Source organism: Nymphaea colorata, chromosome 14 (genome assembly GCF_008831285.2).
Source record: "Nymphaea colorata isolate Beijing-Zhang1983 chromosome 14, ASM883128v2, whole genome shotgun sequence".
NCBI classification, from domain to species: Eukaryota; Viridiplantae; Streptophyta; class Magnoliopsida; order Nymphaeales; family Nymphaeaceae; genus Nymphaea; species Nymphaea colorata.
Window position 1 is genome coordinate 1,634,759 of NC_045151.1, and position 20,059 is coordinate 1,654,817.

At 36.0% G+C, this 20,059-nt stretch overlaps 1 protein-coding gene across 3 annotated transcripts; it reads right to left on the reverse strand.

Annotated features, from left to right (window-relative positions):
* Positions 1–16,555: 16,555 nt before the first annotated feature.
* Positions 16,556–17,887, reverse strand: LOC116267443 (ethylene-responsive transcription factor WIN1). 3 transcript variants are annotated; one of them, XM_031649164.2, is made up of 2 exons: positions 17,685–17,887; positions 16,556–17,328 (listed from the first exon to the last, which is right to left on the reverse strand). In XM_031649164.2, the coding sequence occupies exons 1-2, from the start codon at positions 17,762–17,764 to the stop codon at positions 16,833–16,835; spliced, it is 576 nt and encodes a 191-aa protein (XP_031505024.1). In that variant the 5' UTR covers positions 17,765–17,887; the 3' UTR covers positions 16,556–16,832. The 3 variants fall into 3 exon arrangements, with proteins under 3 accessions (XP_031505024.1, XP_031505022.1, XP_031505023.1); XM_031649162.2 differs by having other exon boundaries at positions 17,522–17,848; XM_031649163.2 differs by having other exon boundaries at positions 17,515–17,848.
* Between the last annotated feature and the right edge of the window lie 2,172 nt (positions 17,888–20,059).

The following is a 20,059-nucleotide window of genomic DNA, read 5'->3' on the forward strand; positions in this document are numbered from 1 at the left end:
AAGCTGTAGCCTATGAAGTAGTTGCAGTAGATGAAGAAGGCTCTTTTCCTGCACTCGTCCTCCCTCTACCACGTTCTGGTGGACCAGCAAAATGGAGATGGGGATGCTTGTCCCAACATCGGTCCTCTAAATGCCCTAATTTACCACCATAGGAGCATTGAAATCTGTCGTGTCCTGCACCACGTCCCTTAGATCCAACAAAAGAACTATGGCTACGTCCTTGTGTCATCACAAGTGCAGAGACTGAGGTGTCATGCGTAGGCTGACTAAGAGTGACTGCAAGACGACTAACTCTATTATAAGTATTTGCTAAGTCTGGAAGGTCACTGCCTGTGAGAATTTAAGACTTCATCACAAAATACTTTGAAGACAATCCAGAAAGAAATTTTGCTACCATATCAATTTCAAAATCTGATGCATAACAATGCTTGCAAGGTGGGCGAAAGGCTTTTAATCATTCATATGCAGTAGTCAATGTAGCAAATATTGTGATAGATCTTGATCTCCTTGCCGTATGTTACAAAGCTCGTCTTTCACTTGTAAAATTTTAATAACATTAGTAGCATAAGAATACGTCTTCTTCAAGAAAGACCACATATTTTTAGCATTGTTATAGTATGCAATTGTTAGAGCTATACGAGACTCTACACAGTTCATGATCTATGCCACAACAATGTTATTGTCTCCATCTCAGGTAGCATATTTCCCTTTTTTCTCAAGGGGTTCATCTTCTTCAATAATATATTTCGTTCTATAATCAGCCACAAACATTACAAATACCATAGACCAGATTCCATAATTCGAACCATCAAGTTTGATTGTGGTTCCATAAGAAAAAGAATTCTCACCATCTTATATTCATTAGACCCTTCTGATCTACTACCATCAGCCATAGTAGAAAACCAATGTAATAGAATACAAAGATCACAGCCAAAGGACGTGCAGCAAGTTGAACACAAGGAAGCAAAAGTAACGAGTTATTTTCAGACGAAGGCAGCATATATTTTTTTTTAGAGATGATGGCAGCACTTTCAAGTATAGATTGCATGCAGCAAACATACACAGGTCTAAAGTAAATCTCAATACAACTTATCAACTCCACAACAATTTTTTTTTCTTCAGACGATGGCAGCACTTTCAGATATAGATTGCATGCAACAAACATACACTTTCAGATATAGATTGCATGCAACAAACATACACAGGTTTAACAATAAATCTCAATACAACCTGTCAGCTCCACTCAACTTCAACTATGTTGTAACTTCATACAATTTCAAACCTGCCCATAGAACATACCTTTGCTTGTTAGGGTTCACTAGGTACCACACGACCAGGCAGATTTGAATGTCCTAGCCAATCAGACGTTCACGACCAGGCAGATTTGAATGTCCTAGCCAATCAGACGTTCTCTGGTCTAACCTTCTTCTACAGCAACAAATAAGTCAGATCTAATACATTCTGATATGATCCACCATTCAGCGACGTCATCTGGCTGAAATTCTTCATCGTTCAAATCTGGACATCGACATTAGATGTTTTTTTTTTTTGCAGCAACACAAGAGTGTTAATAATGTTTCTACATGTTAAACGTGATTAGCCCCTTTCCACCAACCAGTTTACTTGCTTCTCTTGTGATCAGCAGAGATTGTAGATGTGAACGCTAACTTGGGAAAGGGGTGAGAGGTGAGGGAATGAACGTGAAACCCTAGATAGCACAGTTCTAGAACTAGGGCTCTGATACCATGTTACAGATTGAAGGAAGGAGGAGAGAGCGAGAGAGAGAGCCGATAAAATGAGAATTCATAGCAAAATTTAGGGACAAGAAGTCCCCTAAATACAAAAAGAGAGAGGGAGAACTTTTCTTTTCATTCATCATGTAACCTTAATCTCTTATTAAAAGAGAGTAGGGTGTAAGACAATATGTATTTACAATTTTAGTCTACTAAAAGTAAGAAAATAATAAGTAGACCCACTTCTACTTTCTAATATTTCAGAAAGACTCTAGAAAATTTTAACAAAAAAAATGGAAAATATTTTAAACTTGCAGAAGAAAGGATGCAGTTGGGGTGCGTGTCAGAGTAGCATCAACACCAGCGTCGTGTCGACACAGCTGCGGCCCCTTCCTTGAAGAGTCCATGTGACATTGGTGTTATTCTGGACAATGATTGAAGACTACTCTTTTCTTTTTAATTGAATAAATAAATGCGATTTTTGGTCCTTGTCGTGATGAATTTTTAATCTCAACCATTGGGCAACTATCCAACATCTAGCAGCAATGACTTCAAGGCACATCCATGTTTAAAACCAGACTGAGAAATCCACTTACTCTCTCTCTCTCTCTCTCTCTCTCTCTCTCTCTCTCTCTATATATATATATATATATATATATATATATATATACACACACACACACTAGCAAGTTGGTTTTTGCCAAGTTCTTAAGCTACTTTACCATCAACAGTTTTTTTCGTTATCTTAGTAGTTGCGTTGTTATGCAGGTTCATGATATGTGTGTTCATGCATAAACGGCTAAATTAAGCTGAAGGTGAAAGAAAAAAGCTTGCCCAAATGGATGTTGGTCCATGAAACTATTGAATACATCACTACCTACTTTTCTGTGCTTCTTGTAAGGGTGGTGATGTATTCTGCAGCTTCTAATTGTTTGTGGTTTCATGCCTACCAACAGTGATCCCCTGCTTCTTAATATTTTCCTCTTTGCGTTGATCATTCTCTGGGGAAACTTTCTATGTTTCTCTTTCCTGTCCCTGTGACTGCTGCACAAGTAATTATAGCAAGGTCTAATGTCAGCTCGCTTTGCATTACAATAATTTTCCGTAGATGGTGAATGCATTCTGATAATCTTCATGAACTCTAATTGGGAGGACAAAGGCATACCCATGGGGAGTTATTGAATCCTGCAGCAGGTGCAGTTACAGTCCTTGCACTTCTGGGGTTACATGCAGGTTTGGAAAACAAGATGAGCTGCTTATTACTTATTTGCATCTCTTAAGTGGTGGGTTTATAGGCTTTCATCAATGTAGGCGCAGAACAACTGCAAATGGAGACAATAAAGTGACCATGTACTGAAACACAAAAGAAGTTAAGACATCAATCCATGAATCTAAGCCATATTCGGGTGAGAAAAGGCCGAAGCCTCCACCCAAACCCTTGGCCTCTGAAGGTACTGAACCTCCTTCGGTGCTTTAGGGTGCCGCCTTTGCTTCAATTTGCCTGCCAGTAAACCTCCTTTTGCAACACAAAAAATTGATGCCCCAAGAATTCAAGAGGAAAACTGTCCGCCTACCAATTCCTGCCTGCCTGTCCGTTGCACCAATCCCTTTGGGGACTGAATCTAAGCCATATCAACGTTTAATTTCCAATGAAAAGTCGCCAATAGCACACCTATAGAAGGTGGTCTTCCCAGCAACTCCAGAGTTAGATGTGCTTGCTTCGTCGAGGTGTTAGAGATTAGGAAACTGACGGCCTTTACAAGGGGAAGCTTTCGGGGTGGCCTAGTAAGTAAAAGGATTGAATCACGATTGAGCTTCAATGGATGAATATGACAATTAAAAGTTGGTTGCTTCCTTTATCCTCAAAATTCTTCCTACCTTTTTTGTTTTTTAGTTTTCATAGATTTTCTACAAATTATCAATTAGATACATCCATTAAATTGTCCTTTGGTTCAGGTTCTGCTTCCTGTTTCATGCATTATAATTTGTAAAATTTGTACTTTGTTGAAAATGCCACCTTTGTGGCCGCCTAAATTTATTTTCTACGTGTTACTTTCTGCATTGTAAAAGTAAAGAGAACAGGCTAGAGTTTAATTTATGATGAAAAACATGTCAATCTTGTTTTTTTGTACCAAGACGGTACATTAATTATACTGTGATAGTGATCTACTGTTTAAAAACCAAACCTTTAAAATTTTACATGATGAGACCAATAATTTCAGTTACAGACAAAGTATGACCTTCTGTTACTTTTTTTTTACAAAAGTATTGTTTTAACTTTGTGAAAAGTAAAAAAAGAAATGTGAGTTTAAAAAACCTAGAAGTTAGATGTTATAAGCTGACCAGAAGAAAAATCTACATTTTCTTATGTTTTATTATTGAAAGGACAATATTTTTGCAAATAGCTAAAAAAATATTAATGAGCACATAGTTTGACATATTCCTGTTTATTATGCAGGCTTGAAAACACTTGCATGTTGACGAGAGATTCATTTTGTTGGGAGCTGGCTTTCTCATGGGTTAACAAAACTTGTTATGAATTAGTTGTACAGTTTGGTTAATATGTTTATATTTAATTGGTCCATACCTTATTTTTTTGGTGTCCTATGCTTAATTAGGATCATTAAATTCTAAATGATATTTGTGTGATTTCCATACTTCGATAAATAGTTGATCGTTCGAGCGGAAAGAGGTAATGCTTTCGTAATACTTAACTAGCATTCGGATGTATTGCATTGCTAGCACTTATTGCAAGATTTTAATTCAAAAATTTATGAAAACACGGGAGAAAAGATAATGAAGAAAAGAAAAGCAAGAAAATTGGCTGTAATACAGCGCCATTATTGAATTTATATTCGAGATCAATTTTATGGTGTTGTACTATGGGTTGTTATACAAGTGTTGATGAGTATGCCAAAAAGTGTATTGATTTACGCAATATATTCTATAAGTGTTGTTGTATGTTCCTTAATTTGGAACGTATTGATTTACATCGTATATGAAAACCGCTACATAGTCTTAACTGGTGTGGAAAGCAACACCACTGAAAATAATATAGTTTTTAGTGGCACAACAGGAGCATAGCAGAACCAAGCAGCAAGGTGGATCACACTCAAAGAGTCTGAGGTTCGAATCCTCTCTCACTAGTAGATGTAATTGAACATGAGAGTGGTTTAATTGTGTTAATCCTTCCAAAAGTAATAGTTAACTCATGTAACACACCCAATCACGTTGTTTAATTAGCTAGATATTTAGAATCTCTACCATCTATTTCCATGAAAGAATGTTCCTACGATCTGCCCACATTAGGGTTGCCGGAGGTTTCCCTGGCATATATAGGTCTGCCGTCCTCTGGCGAGAACATGCCGTCTCCTGGCATAGGGTTTTGCAGGGTCGACACCCGTCTCATAAGTTGCGAACATTCTCGACTTTCACTCCAATCAAGTGATTTTTGATGAGCTGGAAGAAATCTCATATGTGATGCAAATTAAGTGTCAAAATTTATTTTTTTCAGCTGTTTGGTAGTGACTTTTGAATGAGCTGGAAGAAATCCAAAGCCTCCTCCCTTTCCCCCATTTTCATAGGATTCAGGGTTGCTTTCGATGCTTTGAAGTGGTGCCTTTGGGTGATGACTCTGTTATACTTTAACTTGCATATCGATGACCCTGTTTTTTGCAGAACGAAGAATTGACAATATGTGAGTTTGAAATGGGAATTGTTTACCTACCAACTTTCGTTCCATCCATTGCACCAACCCCCTATCAAATTAATTATTTGTCTCCCCTTTCTATGCAATTTATAGAATTCCCCACCTCATTTAAGGATCACAGCGGCTCCAGTTCTCTACCAAAGGTAATTGGTGAACAGTTCTTCTGTCTTGGACAGCCATCACAAAATAAAGAGTTTTCTCCACAGTGATGCTATTCCCCAGTTTGATGTCCATTTTCAAAGTTCACGCTTCTCTTCACAAGCATTTCAAATTCATCCCTCTTAAACAATTGGAACTAAAAAAAAAATACTGTTGAGGTAACCTAAATAAGTGGTCAACTTAGGTGAATTACATGGAAAAAAAATGTTTTTATCAGTACTTAAAAACCCAGCCAAAGTGAACTGAGGTGACTGGGTTGCTCGGTTCAAAACCTGGTAAAAAAAATGGAAAACCCAGAAATTGTCGTCACCAAGCCAAGTCATGGGATGAACAGGCCGAATAGGGGCAGAGCCAAGAGGAGGCCCCGCATGGGCCCTGGTGCCCACTTTATTTTTTTTTAATTTACATGTAAATTTTTGAAAATTTTACTTGTTCGATATAAAAATTTTGAAAAATAATATTCAATCCGTATCAAAATTTAGAAACTTTAATTGGCTCCCTCTTTGGAAAAAGCCCCTGAAGCCGAATAATCTGAGTTTTGGCCGAGTCAAAGAAGAGTCATCTATGAATATGACGTTAGTATGCATGTTACATATAGAAATCTACTTATAAATGACATGAAAACCAAATGTTATATCGAATGGTAGTGTGATGCTTTTTTGCCATTCAGTTGCATCTAACCTTGTTGAATAAATGATGGTAGAGGTGCACCTCTGGCATTTTCATTAAAAACCGATAAAATCGTGGCACAAACTTAGGTATCGGACTTCTTCAGAAGTACTTTCCTTGTATATATTTATGCAATGGTTAAACTTGGTTCTCATACCAACTGCAATAACTCAATGTAAATAAGATTAAAGTGTTCGATGTGACAGGTTTGTATACCTGTCTCCGATCAATTCCTTCCAGTGAATAAGATGCTGCACAAACCAAAGAAGAAAAGCTTCGAAGCAGTTAAACGTAAAAAAAAAAAAAAAGGAACATTTCTTTCTGAAAAACCCTAAAAATACCCTCCTTTTTTTTTTTTGGTGCACATATGTTATGGAGGCAACTCACTCTCAAATAGTATTATTATTTTATTACCTGTCTCAAATAGTATTCATTAGCTATTATTTATGTGCTTTCCTTTTCAAATGCTTCGAATCCGTCTTCTACTGAGGTTACAGACGATCCAAGCAATTAATTGATACAAACTGCATGATTTGGCGAAAAAAAAAACACCACACTTACCATCATTCAGAAGACGATTTTAATAATAAGCAAAAGGTCAGATTTATTTTCAATAGAAAAGGCATGAAAGAGTGCACGAATGTTTGTCTTTAAATTGAAAGTTAAACCCAAGAGTCATTGACACAAGGACATGTTTTACCGATTTGTAGATAGATTCTATATATGTCAATATATACTGTTTGGATCAGACATCCAACCGAACCATTCCCAAAAAAAATTGGATAGGAAAACAATTTAATATTTGTTTAAGAAATCGGATTGGATTCGGATGTAGATGCGGACTAAGATCACATTACTTTTTGAAAATAAATTCGGATTTGGATTTAGATATAACTTTTCTTTGTTTGCATTTGAATATGAACTCAAATCCAAATATGCAAATATCCAGAAAAGTGAATACTATTAAAGGTATATCTTATTCGAATTCAATCCATTGACATCCTTAATCTAGAGATCAATAGGTTCATTCATTTACAAATTTAAAAATTAAATCGTTACGTCCTAAAAACTATTCTCATGTGAACTTTTAGGTTTCTGAGTGAAGAATTTATGGTGCATTAGTCTCATGTAAAAACACTTTCGTGCATAATAATTAATTCATGGCATGTCTGTCAAAAATGAGGATCATTAAGAATATAAAACAAAGTTTTAAAACTAAGTGACTTGGGACTCGACTCAAAGTGAATTGACTCGTGATTTGCTGGGTCAACCCAATCATTCTGGTTTTGACAACAACTTCATTTTTTGCATAAACTATATTTTCATATGTATAAATTGCCCAACATGGCCTGCATTACTTCACCAACCCCTTTGGATCTGGTTTCCTTTTCTAAGCTGTCGACTATTTGACAATAGTAACACATTATTATTATCTCATAAATGCATACTAAGAAATGAGGCAACTTCATATAATGTTGTAACAAGTGTTCCATGATTAATCTATCCAACTTTTTGGATGCACATTCATGGGGCAGTAACAATGTGTTATTGTTGTCTTTGCCAAACAACCCCTTGAAAATAAAACTCAATTGAAGGAGAATCACAATGGCCAATCAATCCAGCAAAGGACCACTGAGAGTCAAGGCATCGATAAAGGATCTGAAAGATCTTGAGGATTACAATTCAAGTAGAAAGATTGTAACTGATCCTAAAATTACGGATCAAAATAAATGTGTGTAACCGATAGCCTTTAATAAGAGTTACTCTAGTCTCATTCTCAAGTTCTCAACTTCTTGAATTGAGCAAGAGTTCCTTTATTTTTCCCCTCTGATTACGTTTTCCTTCATTTCCATGACAGTCCATATCAAAACTTGACAAGGACTCAGTCCAATAAAAATCCAGGCACTATCAACCTTGAATCAGGGGCGGAGTAACATGTTGCCTACATGGTCCAATAAAAATCCCTTATTTACATATTAGTAAACATTAATTTTTTGCATATTTGTCTCTAAATGTGTCTGCCTCTGTCACTGCCTTGATTATTGGATATATCTCTAAATGAACATGTGATAGTCCAAAATGAACTTTAAGACAAACCATAGTTACAGAAAACACATTTTTTTTTTCGAAAAAAAGTGAAAAAAACATGATAAATTAAATGGCCATTTAAAACTAAAAAAAAAAACACATTTTTTTGAAAAAACGTTAAAAATGAAAAAAACACATTTTAAACACGTTTTTTCATGTTTTTTCACGTTCTTTTTACTTTTTTTCACTTTTTTCATTTTTTTCAGTTTTTTATTGTCAAACTGTTTTTTTTCATTTTCTATTTTTTATTTGTTGTAAATCTACTTATCTTTTGATGTTTGTGTTATTAGTTTCTCACTTATTTTATTTTTCCTCTATTTTTAGTTTTTAAAATTTTTAAAAAATTTACCATATTTTTTTACAAGATTACCGTATTATACTTCAGAAAAGCCTTGCCGTTTAAAAGTCAAGACATTATTTGTGACTATGAGACAAACTAGAAACACCATGTCGAGATTCAAAATCTCCAGCCCTAGACCCTTATAAGCATCCTATCAAATCCCGTTGCCTTTCCCCACAGCTTTCCTGCATTGTTCTTTTAGGACACAAGCATCACGAATGGGCCAATCCTTGCCTCTCAAGTGGTCTCATCCACACCCCAAGGGATTTGGTGTAGTTGGTTGGGTCAACGGCTGGTAAAAGACAAGTCGGTGTTGGTTTGATTCTTGTTAAAATGACTCTATAGCTCTTAAAGACAAGCATAAGTACATCAAAGTTTTATGTTGCATGTTGCCCAGCAAATGACGAAGTCTCTTGGCTCAGGTGTGGTTTCGTTGGGGTCCAAACCAAAAAAACAAGTTGGCTCTGTTCTTGAACAGTTTCTCTTCATCATCGTCATTATCATGCATGCAGCTTCATCTGTTTGTTATAGTGATTGGTGTAAAGGGCCGTTTAGCAAAAGTAAGAGTAAGAATATGTTACTATCTTCAAAGCAAATTCATAGAACAGTAACAAACTATTATCATTGCCTTCCATTTGTAATGGGGACTTGCAGCGATATTCTTAGTGAATGAATGCTTTGGGGATCAGGCGCCATTGGATGCATCTCGAATAATAGTATATCCCCCACTTGCAAAGAGTAACTATAAGAATTTGTTACTATCTTTGAAGCAGATTTATAAAACAGTAACAAACTATTATCATTGTCTTCCATTTGTACTAAGGACTTGCAGTGATATTCTTAGTAAACGAACCCTTTGGGGATCAGGCGCCATTGGATGCATCTCGAATAATAGTATATCCCCCACTTGGCAAGAATAACAGTAAGAATTTGTTACTATCTTTGAAGCAGATTTATAAAACAGTAACAAACTATTATCATTGTCTTCCATTTGTACTAAGGACTTGCAGTGATATTCTTAGTAAACAAACCCTTTGGGGATCAGACGCCATTGGATGCATCTCGAATAATAGTATATCCCCCACTTGGCAAGAATAACAGTAAGAATTTGTTACTATCTTTGAAGCAGATTTATAAAACAGTAACAAACTATTATCATTGTCTTCCATTTGTACTAAGGACTTGCAGTGATATTCTTAGTAAACGAACCCTTTGGGGATCAGGCGCCATTGGATGCATCTCGAATAATAGTATATCCCCCACTTGGCAAGAATAACAGTAAGAATTTATTATTATCTTTGAAGCAGATTTATGAAACAATAACAAACTATTATCATTGTCTTCCATTTGTACTAAGGACTTGCAGTGATATTCTTAGTAAACGAACCCTTTGGGGATCAAGCGCCATTGGATGCATCTCGAATAATAGTATATCCCCCACTTGGCAAGAATAACAGTAAGAATTTATTACTATCTTTGAAGCAGATTTATGAAACAGTAACAAACTATTATCATTGTCTTCCATTTGTACTAAGGACTTGCAGTGATATTCTTAGTAAACGAACCCTTTGGGGATCAGGTGCCATTGGATGCATCTCGAATAATAGTATATCCCCCTCTTGGAAAGAGTAATTGGTCCTTCATAAATGAACTTGTGCGGATAGATCCAATGAATTTTACTTTTATGATAATTTTATATACGGAGTATAAATAAATTTGGAAAAGGTACACATAAATTGTTCCTTCCTTTTGATGATCATAGTGATAGGGCATTACCTTCAACAACTTTTTACCCATATTTTAACGAAGGTTTCTTTTATGTATCAAAATATTAAGAGAATGACTACGTTGTTCTACGCAGGCATCATGCTGTGAAGGTACGTTCATGAATTACAATTACATGAATGTGACCTCACGAAAAACGAACCTCGCATTTTTCATCTTTTGTAATAGGCTTTAGGTTTCTGCTATTTTCATTTGTTCTAGAGAGTAGGATATAAATATTCTGGACTCCGACAGGGCTGTAGCTAGTTATAACACGTGAAACTTTTAAGGGTTACAAAAATATATAAATGAGAAAAATTACCTCGAAATATCAATATAAAAATAAGCATTATTTATGGGTCAGTGTGGGCAATTGCCGGCACAGTGCGCCCACACTTGCCTCTACCCTGAACTGGGGTTGGATTCAGCTTTTAACATAATCACATTTTTATATAATCAAATTTGAATTTAGGATCTGATATGAAAATGTATTTCAATTATATTCTAAGATAAAACTATATATTAAACCTTGTTTTTGCATGCGAAAATTTCTAGAAGATGGTGGTGGACTTCAACAATATGTTCGATATTTCGATTCACCCTCCTTTCGAAAAGCAGGTGGCTTCGAATTAAAGGCGGTTTTCTGTCTTATCGTTATCGTAAGAGTGTTGATACCAAATTTTACGGGCAAGTTTTCTTTGTTCCGAATTACTTTTATGTCGGTTTTACTTAAAGTAGATTAGGAATACATACTCCTTGCCGTCTTAATATAGGCTTTTTTTTTTAAAAAAAATCTGCTAAGTCAGTCTCATGAGGTTGGAAAATTTGTTAATTTACTTTCTGGTTAATTACACAATTAACTATATAGCTACATTTAAAAAACAAGCAAAGAAATTTAGTTACACATATATAGAGGAATTATTTGTGGCCAAATAGAGAGAGAGAAGGGGAACTAGTTCAAATGATCTGTTGGATGCTAGATGTTGTCTTCAAAACGTAAAAATTAAAGATATAACGCTAAATGTAGTTGTCACAGAAGCATTGGCGATGCTTTCGTGGAGCAACTGTTTATATATAGTGCTTTTAGGGCTTTATGACATGGACGAACTGTTAATTTTTTATTATATACGGTAGATCTGAATTCTCCTATACATCGGAATGACATCAATTCAGTTAATTTCTACGTGTTTTTTGGTACATATTTTGAGTCCAAATTAACAGTCTCACATCGACTCTGCGACTCTGAGCTCAGGGTTGGTGCAAATCAACAAAAATGGAGCGCAGATTACAAAGGTATTCGCAGGTCCTGCGACTAGCACCAGGGGCCGAGGCAGGTGTGAGTTATGTGTGGGCGATTGCCTATACAAATTCTAGAAATCTTGTTATTTGTATGTTAATATTTCTGAATAGTTTTTTTCATTTACATATTGGTGTCTTTTAATGTTTTACACCTAGTTCTCTTTAGTCAAAAAATTTCTGACTCCGCCACTGCTAGCACCTTTTAACAGTCATAACTGCAACGCCCGACCTGCCCGAGCACACAGATGTGGGACTTTAATTCTGATTTTCAAAACTTGAGAAGGCTTGTTGAAAATAATAATAATTGTAATAATAACAATAATAATAGTTAATAGTTGTAGAATAATCTTCAAAAAACACTTCTAAGGACTTGATAATAACAATAAACTCGTTTAACATTTTGGCATGAACGAAAAACTTACTTAAGCATCTTTTAATGGTTAATAAAAAAAGAACTAAAAGGTTCTTTTCGCCAGGTTAGCTGTTAAATCAGTGAAATTTGCCATCATCTCTTTTAAAACAACATTGTGCTTGGGGCAATAATGGGAGTGAAGTTAAAACAGAGGTGCTTCAATTGCTGGTTGAAGTCATAATACGTAGCATATGTTTATATTTTTGTTTGGTTGAAGACATAATACGTAGCATATGTTTTTATTTTTGTTTGTGTGTGTGCATTTGTATCTAATCAAGGCTGTCCGATCATTTATGATAGATGGTTTAAAAAAAAACAAACAAAAAAAAGGTGATTTAAAAAAAAACAAAGAAAAAAAAGGTGGTGTGCATTTTCATCATTTAGTATTAATACACACATTTTTTTCCTTGTTTTTCTTTTAACCATCTATTTCTTCAGTTGGGTGACTTTAAATAGACAACATCTCCTTGTTTTAGGTTTAAATTAAATGACTTTTTAACATTAATTAATAAAAACAATACTCATGAAACTAGTTTTGCTGTCGATAAAAAATGTAATGATTTTTGTTGTACTTGTTTAATATTTGTCAATATTATTCGCTATAGTTAAAGAAGAAGATACCCAAATTGAGAAGCTCAGAGTTGTTTTCACAAAAGGGACTTTAATCATTTTATCATATTAAACTAACCCAAGTTGCTGCATGGTAGCATAGGCTTACTTGACACAGGATGCATTTGATGATTGAAAATTCCGGTGATCGTCCACGAATCCCTAGCGTTTGATAACTTTCCGTTCGAAACCCATAGATCTAATATGGATCTAATATAGCATGTTTTTACTGATGTGGTAAAAGAAGATTCATGGTGTTCATCAAATCTTATATCAAAACTCGGGTCCCACTTGAAATCCTTATTTTACTTATGTTGCATGAAAAAATGTCCGATTTAAGATCGGATGGGGGAGGGTCAGATCTGAAATATATGTTTAAGGATCTCAAATCCCAGGCTATCAAACAACTAATAAAAAAAAAGTAATAGTAACAATAAGAATAGGAATAACCTCATCTGCTGTTGCTATCATTTTGGTTGGATGTGGTCCGAAAGTTCATTTATTTAAGGAGTACTAGAAATATAAATGACCTGACAGGGGTCTTTAATACGCATAACTCCAACAACTCCATAAATGATACGAAACGATCACTTGGTCCCTCTGAAATTTAATGCCATCGACACGTAATTCCCTTCCCCCTTAAAAGAAATGTGAGAGACTTATTTTTAGTCGGTTGTTGCAAACTTCGAAGAATATATAGTATAAAACTTTAAATTCCTATCATCAATTTCAACCTCACGGATGAAAAGATTCGTCACTAGTGAAAGTATATTGGAATTCTTCAGTGAAAAGCAGTTTTCAAATAATTTCGTTTAAATGTTGTCCAATCGAGCTATGAAATTTATGATCTATGGGATCGCTTTAGCCTTTAGTATAGGACAAGGCTGAACGCATGAGCAATTTAAAAGATTTTATGTGAATGTTTGGTAGCTCACAACATCATATTTTTACATGAAAATAGAAGCACCGGGCTGGTCATCGGTCGTGTCCGAAATGATTTCTTTTATTTTATATTTCCAGAAGGTTCGGTCGGCTACTTTATATGCAGATTGCAGTCCCTACTAATTTATGCCAAGAACTAAACGCTTGGCTTCCTTTTAACGGGAAGTCTCCGTCCAATTCGCTGGCCAGCAGTACAAAGAACTGTTACTGGCAGATTGGAAGAGAGAGAAATAAACATTATCTAATTACCTCATGAGTACCCATTTCCTGCCACCTAAAAAAATGTACATAGATGTGGAAAAGTATTTTCTTTAACTAATGGCTTTGTAACTTCTACATTAGAGTTGTTTCACAGAAGTACTGCTCATTGGGTTCATCGCATGACCTCAAGAATAATGCACTTAAGAATTAACATGTCAAGATTTCTTGTGGGGAAATAGGAAAATGGTAGGTCGAAAACGTCCACTATGTTGATTTTTAACCGATGAAAGAATCGATTCACCCAACACAGTGAAACAAAGCTTTAGCATCGATCTTTGGGTATGCGAACATGGAAATAGCATCCACAGGGTTAATTTTGTTACACACACCAAATTTGCCCTTTTTGAAGGTTAATTTAGATATGTTTCTTGAGCAATTGATGTGTGGTAGTGTGTCCATACAACTGATTTAAGTATATATATATATATATATATATGCCATAAAAAAAAAGTTTGTTGTATAGAGCATTTTAGATAAATGTGTTGATCACCCACAAAGCATCCGTTTCAATTTACATTTTAAATCCTAGTTATTTGAAAGTTTAATTCATAGTTACAATATTTAATAACCTTTTCTAGGCACCATCACTAGGGATGTAAACTTATGATATTCAAAACAAATATACCTTTAATTGTATCTACTTTTTCGCATATTCACTTGTTTGGATTTGAATATAAATAAAGGAAATTCATATCCAAATCCAAATCCAAAATCTAATTTCACAATCCAAATCTGACCTGAATCATATCTGAATCTGAACTGAATTTTGAGCAAAATCTGACCGATTTTCAAAATGTAAGAGCATTGGATATATGATATTTATTTAAAACTAAATCTGATCCACATCTAAATCCAAATCTGGCCGAATGTTTATGTATATCCGAATCCAAATCTAATTGGATGTCATTTCTTACATCCAAATCCAATCCAATTCCTTAATCGGATATTAACTTTTTTTTTTCCATATTCGATTTTTTGAAATGATTTGGTCGACTATCCCATCCAAATCAGATATATTGACATACTTAACCATCACAAGTAGTAAGCATTCTGTGAATAAGAGAAGAATGATATGAAGGGCATCGAGTTGGGGTGTCATTTTGCTGTCTAATTTTTCTTATATAGTAATGCCTTGGTATATAAGGATTGATGATAGGCGCACGCTCTCAATTCAAAACATCTCAATTGAAAACACAGTAGACACTGCTTTTGCTGTCAAGAATCCACAAATAAATTATGACATATACATGTGGAGCCAAGCACATAAATGGCGAAATCCCTTCTTGAGCCGCATTAAATTAAGATACCTTTGTCATCCTTAGAATATATCATTATCAACTAACACAAAAAAAGGTTTTGAATTCCCTTGTTTGCTTCCCTGCTTTAATTTATAGTCAATATTTTAGCATTTGTTGCTTAAATGGCCATTAAAGCATGCGCACATCCCTTTTAGATGTTACTATCTAGGATGTTTGCTTGCATTTTATAAGTTGACAACATCACATTAAGAGATACTTTCCTTTTGAGAATCATAGCGTTATTATCATAATGCAACACATCAATTTTTTTTCTACAATATATGAGATGTTAGTGTCAAATAAACATCAGGAGATGTAATGCTTATTTGGTTGCTACAATGACACCTCTGATATAGAAAGCAGCACAAACTCGGTTAATGTTTATCACCTACCCGAACATGGGAGCAGGTGTTTAGAATGTGAAATGACTTAAGTACTCTTTCAGTTGGAAAAGCAAGAACAGATTTATAGAACAATGTCTTCCCTTCATATGAATATGTACCAGTTTTTTTTTTTTTAGATTCATTCAACAGACCAAACACTATCTAAAAGACATATTCTGAAGTTCTTTACAAGAACAAGTTACAAAAGTTTTTATATCCCACAATCTCTCTCGCACCTTGAGAAGTGTGTCATTTCTTTTTTTTTTTGGCCGTCGTTTAGAATCACTACCAAGAATTTGGGAGAGTAGGAGCAGAATGTTCAGACACCGCGAAGTCCGGGTTATGTAAAAAGTTCCTTCTCATGTATAGCATTTTTTGTTTGTTGGTGAATGTGTTCATCTACTTGTTGAACATCTAAATATACGCGCAGTTCCAAGGGTGCAAATCTTGTGCTTCCTTCTCTTCTTTGTTCGTCATCAATCATCATAACAATATTTTACCGTCTTTTCAATAATTGGGGACACAATGAATGCTTATTTCGTTGTCCGGTCAGGTTCAATAAATCGTGCTGACAGTCTAACCATATTCTTTTTCTTTTTTTCTTTCTCCTTGTTGACTGTCAGACTGCCAGCATAGCCGCCTGCTCTTCAATGAGAGAGGGAAAGATATGAATGTAAACAAGTTGTGACGAAATGCAGCAGCTTATTACAGAACTAAACAAAACTTAAACTGTCCTTGATCACTGAATGATATGGAGTTCTCCATCTGCTTTCAATTTGTTCTTCTCCATTACTTTTACTTTCTTAAAGCATTAACAGACAAAATCAAGAACAAGAAAATAATATCCAACTCCAAAACTGGAAACAGATTAAAGCTCACAACCAGTAGATTCTTAGAATATTTCTTTCACTCAATAGTCATCTGCCAAATACACATGTACATGATTATAAACTGCCCTGAAAATAATATACACCGTTATATAACAGACCTAAGAGAACTCATTTGATACGTGACTAACTAGCTTTGCATAATACATGTCTCTACACACTTATAGAACTAAAAACAACACTATATTTTTACCCGCATCATTATTGCTTCCTTGGTAGCGTGGATCAAGGTCACAAAATGCAGGGCAAAGGAGGGAATAGAATAGAATGCCGCCATGTCTAATTTCCAATCAATAGTTCCTCTATCATTTGCAGAGCTACCTGTTCTTCGTCGTCCACTCCACTGAAAGAGGCCATTGAAGCTGGTGGTTGCTGCGGCTGTGGTGGCTTTGACAGAGATTGATGGTGGTCATGTTTTCCGAGCTCCACCGTCATGACCCAGTTGGAGTCAGACCTTGCGCCTGCACGTTTCTGCCATATCCCAATGTTTGAATTCTCTGTGTCAAGTCTCAGGCATGTCAGTGAAGGGGATGGGGACCGGCAACTCCGACGGAGTTTGGCGCTAAGAATTGCAGACATTCCTCCTCCAGAAGCCAACGATGACGACGGTGACAATGATGATGACGATGAGCTCTTTCCGGGGTCGGGCGACAGAATGCTCTCCACAGGAAAATTCGTCTTTGCGTTTCGTCCACTCATAAGCACAGCTGCCTCATCGTAAGCCCGCGCCGCCTCCTCTGCTGTTTCGAAGGTGCCGAGCCAAATCCTCCTCTTCCTGCAAATCAACAACGGAATAAGCAAAAAGAAAGACGTACACTTCATGCTTATGAAATGAAGGGAAGATCAAACACCAAATTGTCAGAAAGAAAGGAGGAGAAAATGAAAAAATTGAACTGAAAAGTGAAAACAGGACTGCCCAAAAACAGAAAAGGAAACTTTGAAGGGAATGTGGAGTATTTACACGGTACCAGTTTCTGCAAACCCAAGGTGAAAGAAGAACGAAAGAATTTGACGATAAAAAGGCAAATATGAAGTAGGATCCATGAGAAGAATTGCAGAAAAGAAGAAAAAGGAAACAAGAAGTAGGAATGAAGTAAATGGGTGCAGGCATGCGTATATATATGTGTGTACAGGAGTGGGTGACGAATCTCTGAAACCCACGATCCCCAATGCCGCTGCCTTACTCCTCTGAACTTCCTTGATTGTACCATGATTGCTCAGACTGACTACAGGGGCCAGAGTATTAACAGATGAGACACAGAGCCCTGTCTCTTCCGGTGGAGAGCAAGTACTCTGCAAGAAATCACACAACCCTGCCTAGTGCCGGCAGATACTAATAATGAAACGAGAGGCCCAAGCAGAAGGGCATTTGTCGGCGATCGATGGTAAAAGAGTTAAAAGAAAAAACGAATTTACTTCCCAAGCAAATAATTGAATGCTGGAAATCTATCGCCAATTACGATAGTGCTGCCACTGTATAATTCTTTTTTACCTACCTTTTCCATTCCATATAATTTCATTTCTTGATGGTGAATAGCATTTTAGAAAAATGTATGCTTCTTCTCTGTCCTCTCTCTCAAGAGGAGGTTAGGTTTTTAGAATTGTGAGCTGCCGAGCACAACCATGATCGAGTTAATTTTTTCATTAACAGTTTTACTCAAGAAAGATGATTGTGTATGTTCACCGAGTCCAGTTTTAATTACTTCTGGGATCAGTCACTGTCAGCTGTGAAGGTAAATTTTAAATTGGATGTTTGAGGTGAGAAGCAGCAAGGTCGGAAGCAGTTATAAGTTCCACATGTACACCAGCATACGTGTTCGTTTGTTTATTGATAACGTCAAAGAATTTATGAGGAAGAAAGATGATGGTATCAATGGAAATGAGAGTGGCCATGCCTGTTGGTTTCCACTAAGAAGGATGAGAGAGAGAGAGAGTAATGAATGAACTTACCAACCCCTCGGCAGTACCAACCCCTCTGCAGTATGCATGGATGAAAAAGAGGAGCCAGGGTGGTGGCCTTGTTGGGCAATATGGAAGAGTCCCAAAGGCCCATGTGCTCCTGTCTCGATGAGAAGAAGGGGGGAAGAGACAATATTCGGGGAAGATAAACTCCTTTTTATGTCCCAAAGGTTGGTGGGTCTGCCACCATGCATGCTGTAGGATGCAGACATGGCTGTGTTCCACAGAGACAGGTTTATTTGAGGGAGGGATACATAGTGGGAGAGATCCACACTATTAATTCATGAACTCATCTTCTTAGACAAACTCTATCTCTCTCTCTCTCTCTTGTTGTGAATATCCACACGCCACCTAGTCATGTACCCATTCCCATGTTCTTGCCATATCCCATTTACATGAGAGTTTTGATTTTAAAAGCTATAAGCCTCCATTTAAAAATTGGTGATTGAAGCTGGCACTAATTTCTACAGGACGATGCGAAACCATGAGCAGTGGAATGGAGGGGGGAACTAAGAGATGATGACAGCATACAAGCAGAGGATCTTTATTTAGGGAGGTTATAAGGCAATTCGAGAACTTGATTAGGACCCATTTTTTTCCCCTTTTTTCTAACTTTTAAATATTAAAATGCAGTTCACCACATTGAATCCGGCCTTAATTTCCTTTGCTGAAGCTTCCTCATCAAGTTGGTGGAAAGCAATTGATCAGATGCTGTTTGTTTTAATCAATAGTCAATGTGACACAGTTATATACAAAAACATCACTTTTAGGATAATGAAAAATCACATCCTACGAGAAGCTTTCTTGTTTTTTACACGCTAATGTGAAGCCTCTTGGGATAATTTATGAGAATGAGAAAAAAAGAAAGAAAATAGACATTCTGGATTTCATATGCCAAATGAAAATCATATTTGAAGTGTTGAAGCATATTTTGTGGTGGTCCCTTTGCCTTTTTCTTTTTTCAGAATTATATGTATCTCCTATCTTCTGTTGCTTTCTCCTTTGTGCGCTCTTCGTTATGTTTGCTTCGGAGTTTAATTCTGTCTGCCTTGGAGGCTTTGTAAAACTGCCTCCGTGGTCACTCGTCAATTTGAGTGAAGCGAAACTTTGCTTTTACTTCGCTCTATATGTAGGTACATTAACAAACCATATAGATCTTAGGTTTTGCTAGCTCTTTTATGTTATGCCTTGCAATTTGTTTTTTCTTATTTTATATATTTTTTCGTGGTCTGTTTTGATGTGGTTGAAGTTTGCCATAGCAAACTGGTACATGATCCCTTTGAATACATTTGTAAAGTTTGATGGGGACATCACTTTTGTGACGTTAAATGAGAATGCTCATGATTCTTACACCACAAAGTGGTTTGTAGATTTTGCTTGGAAAAAATGAAAAAAGTTGCCTATTATGACTGATGAAGATTAGAAAATAAAATATATGACAAAACTAATGAAGATGGAAAAATGAAGTATGTGACAAAACTCAATCTATTACCGGTTCCGGTTTGACTACAGATGTTTGGTAGCTTCTTTTGCATATAGTTTTTACA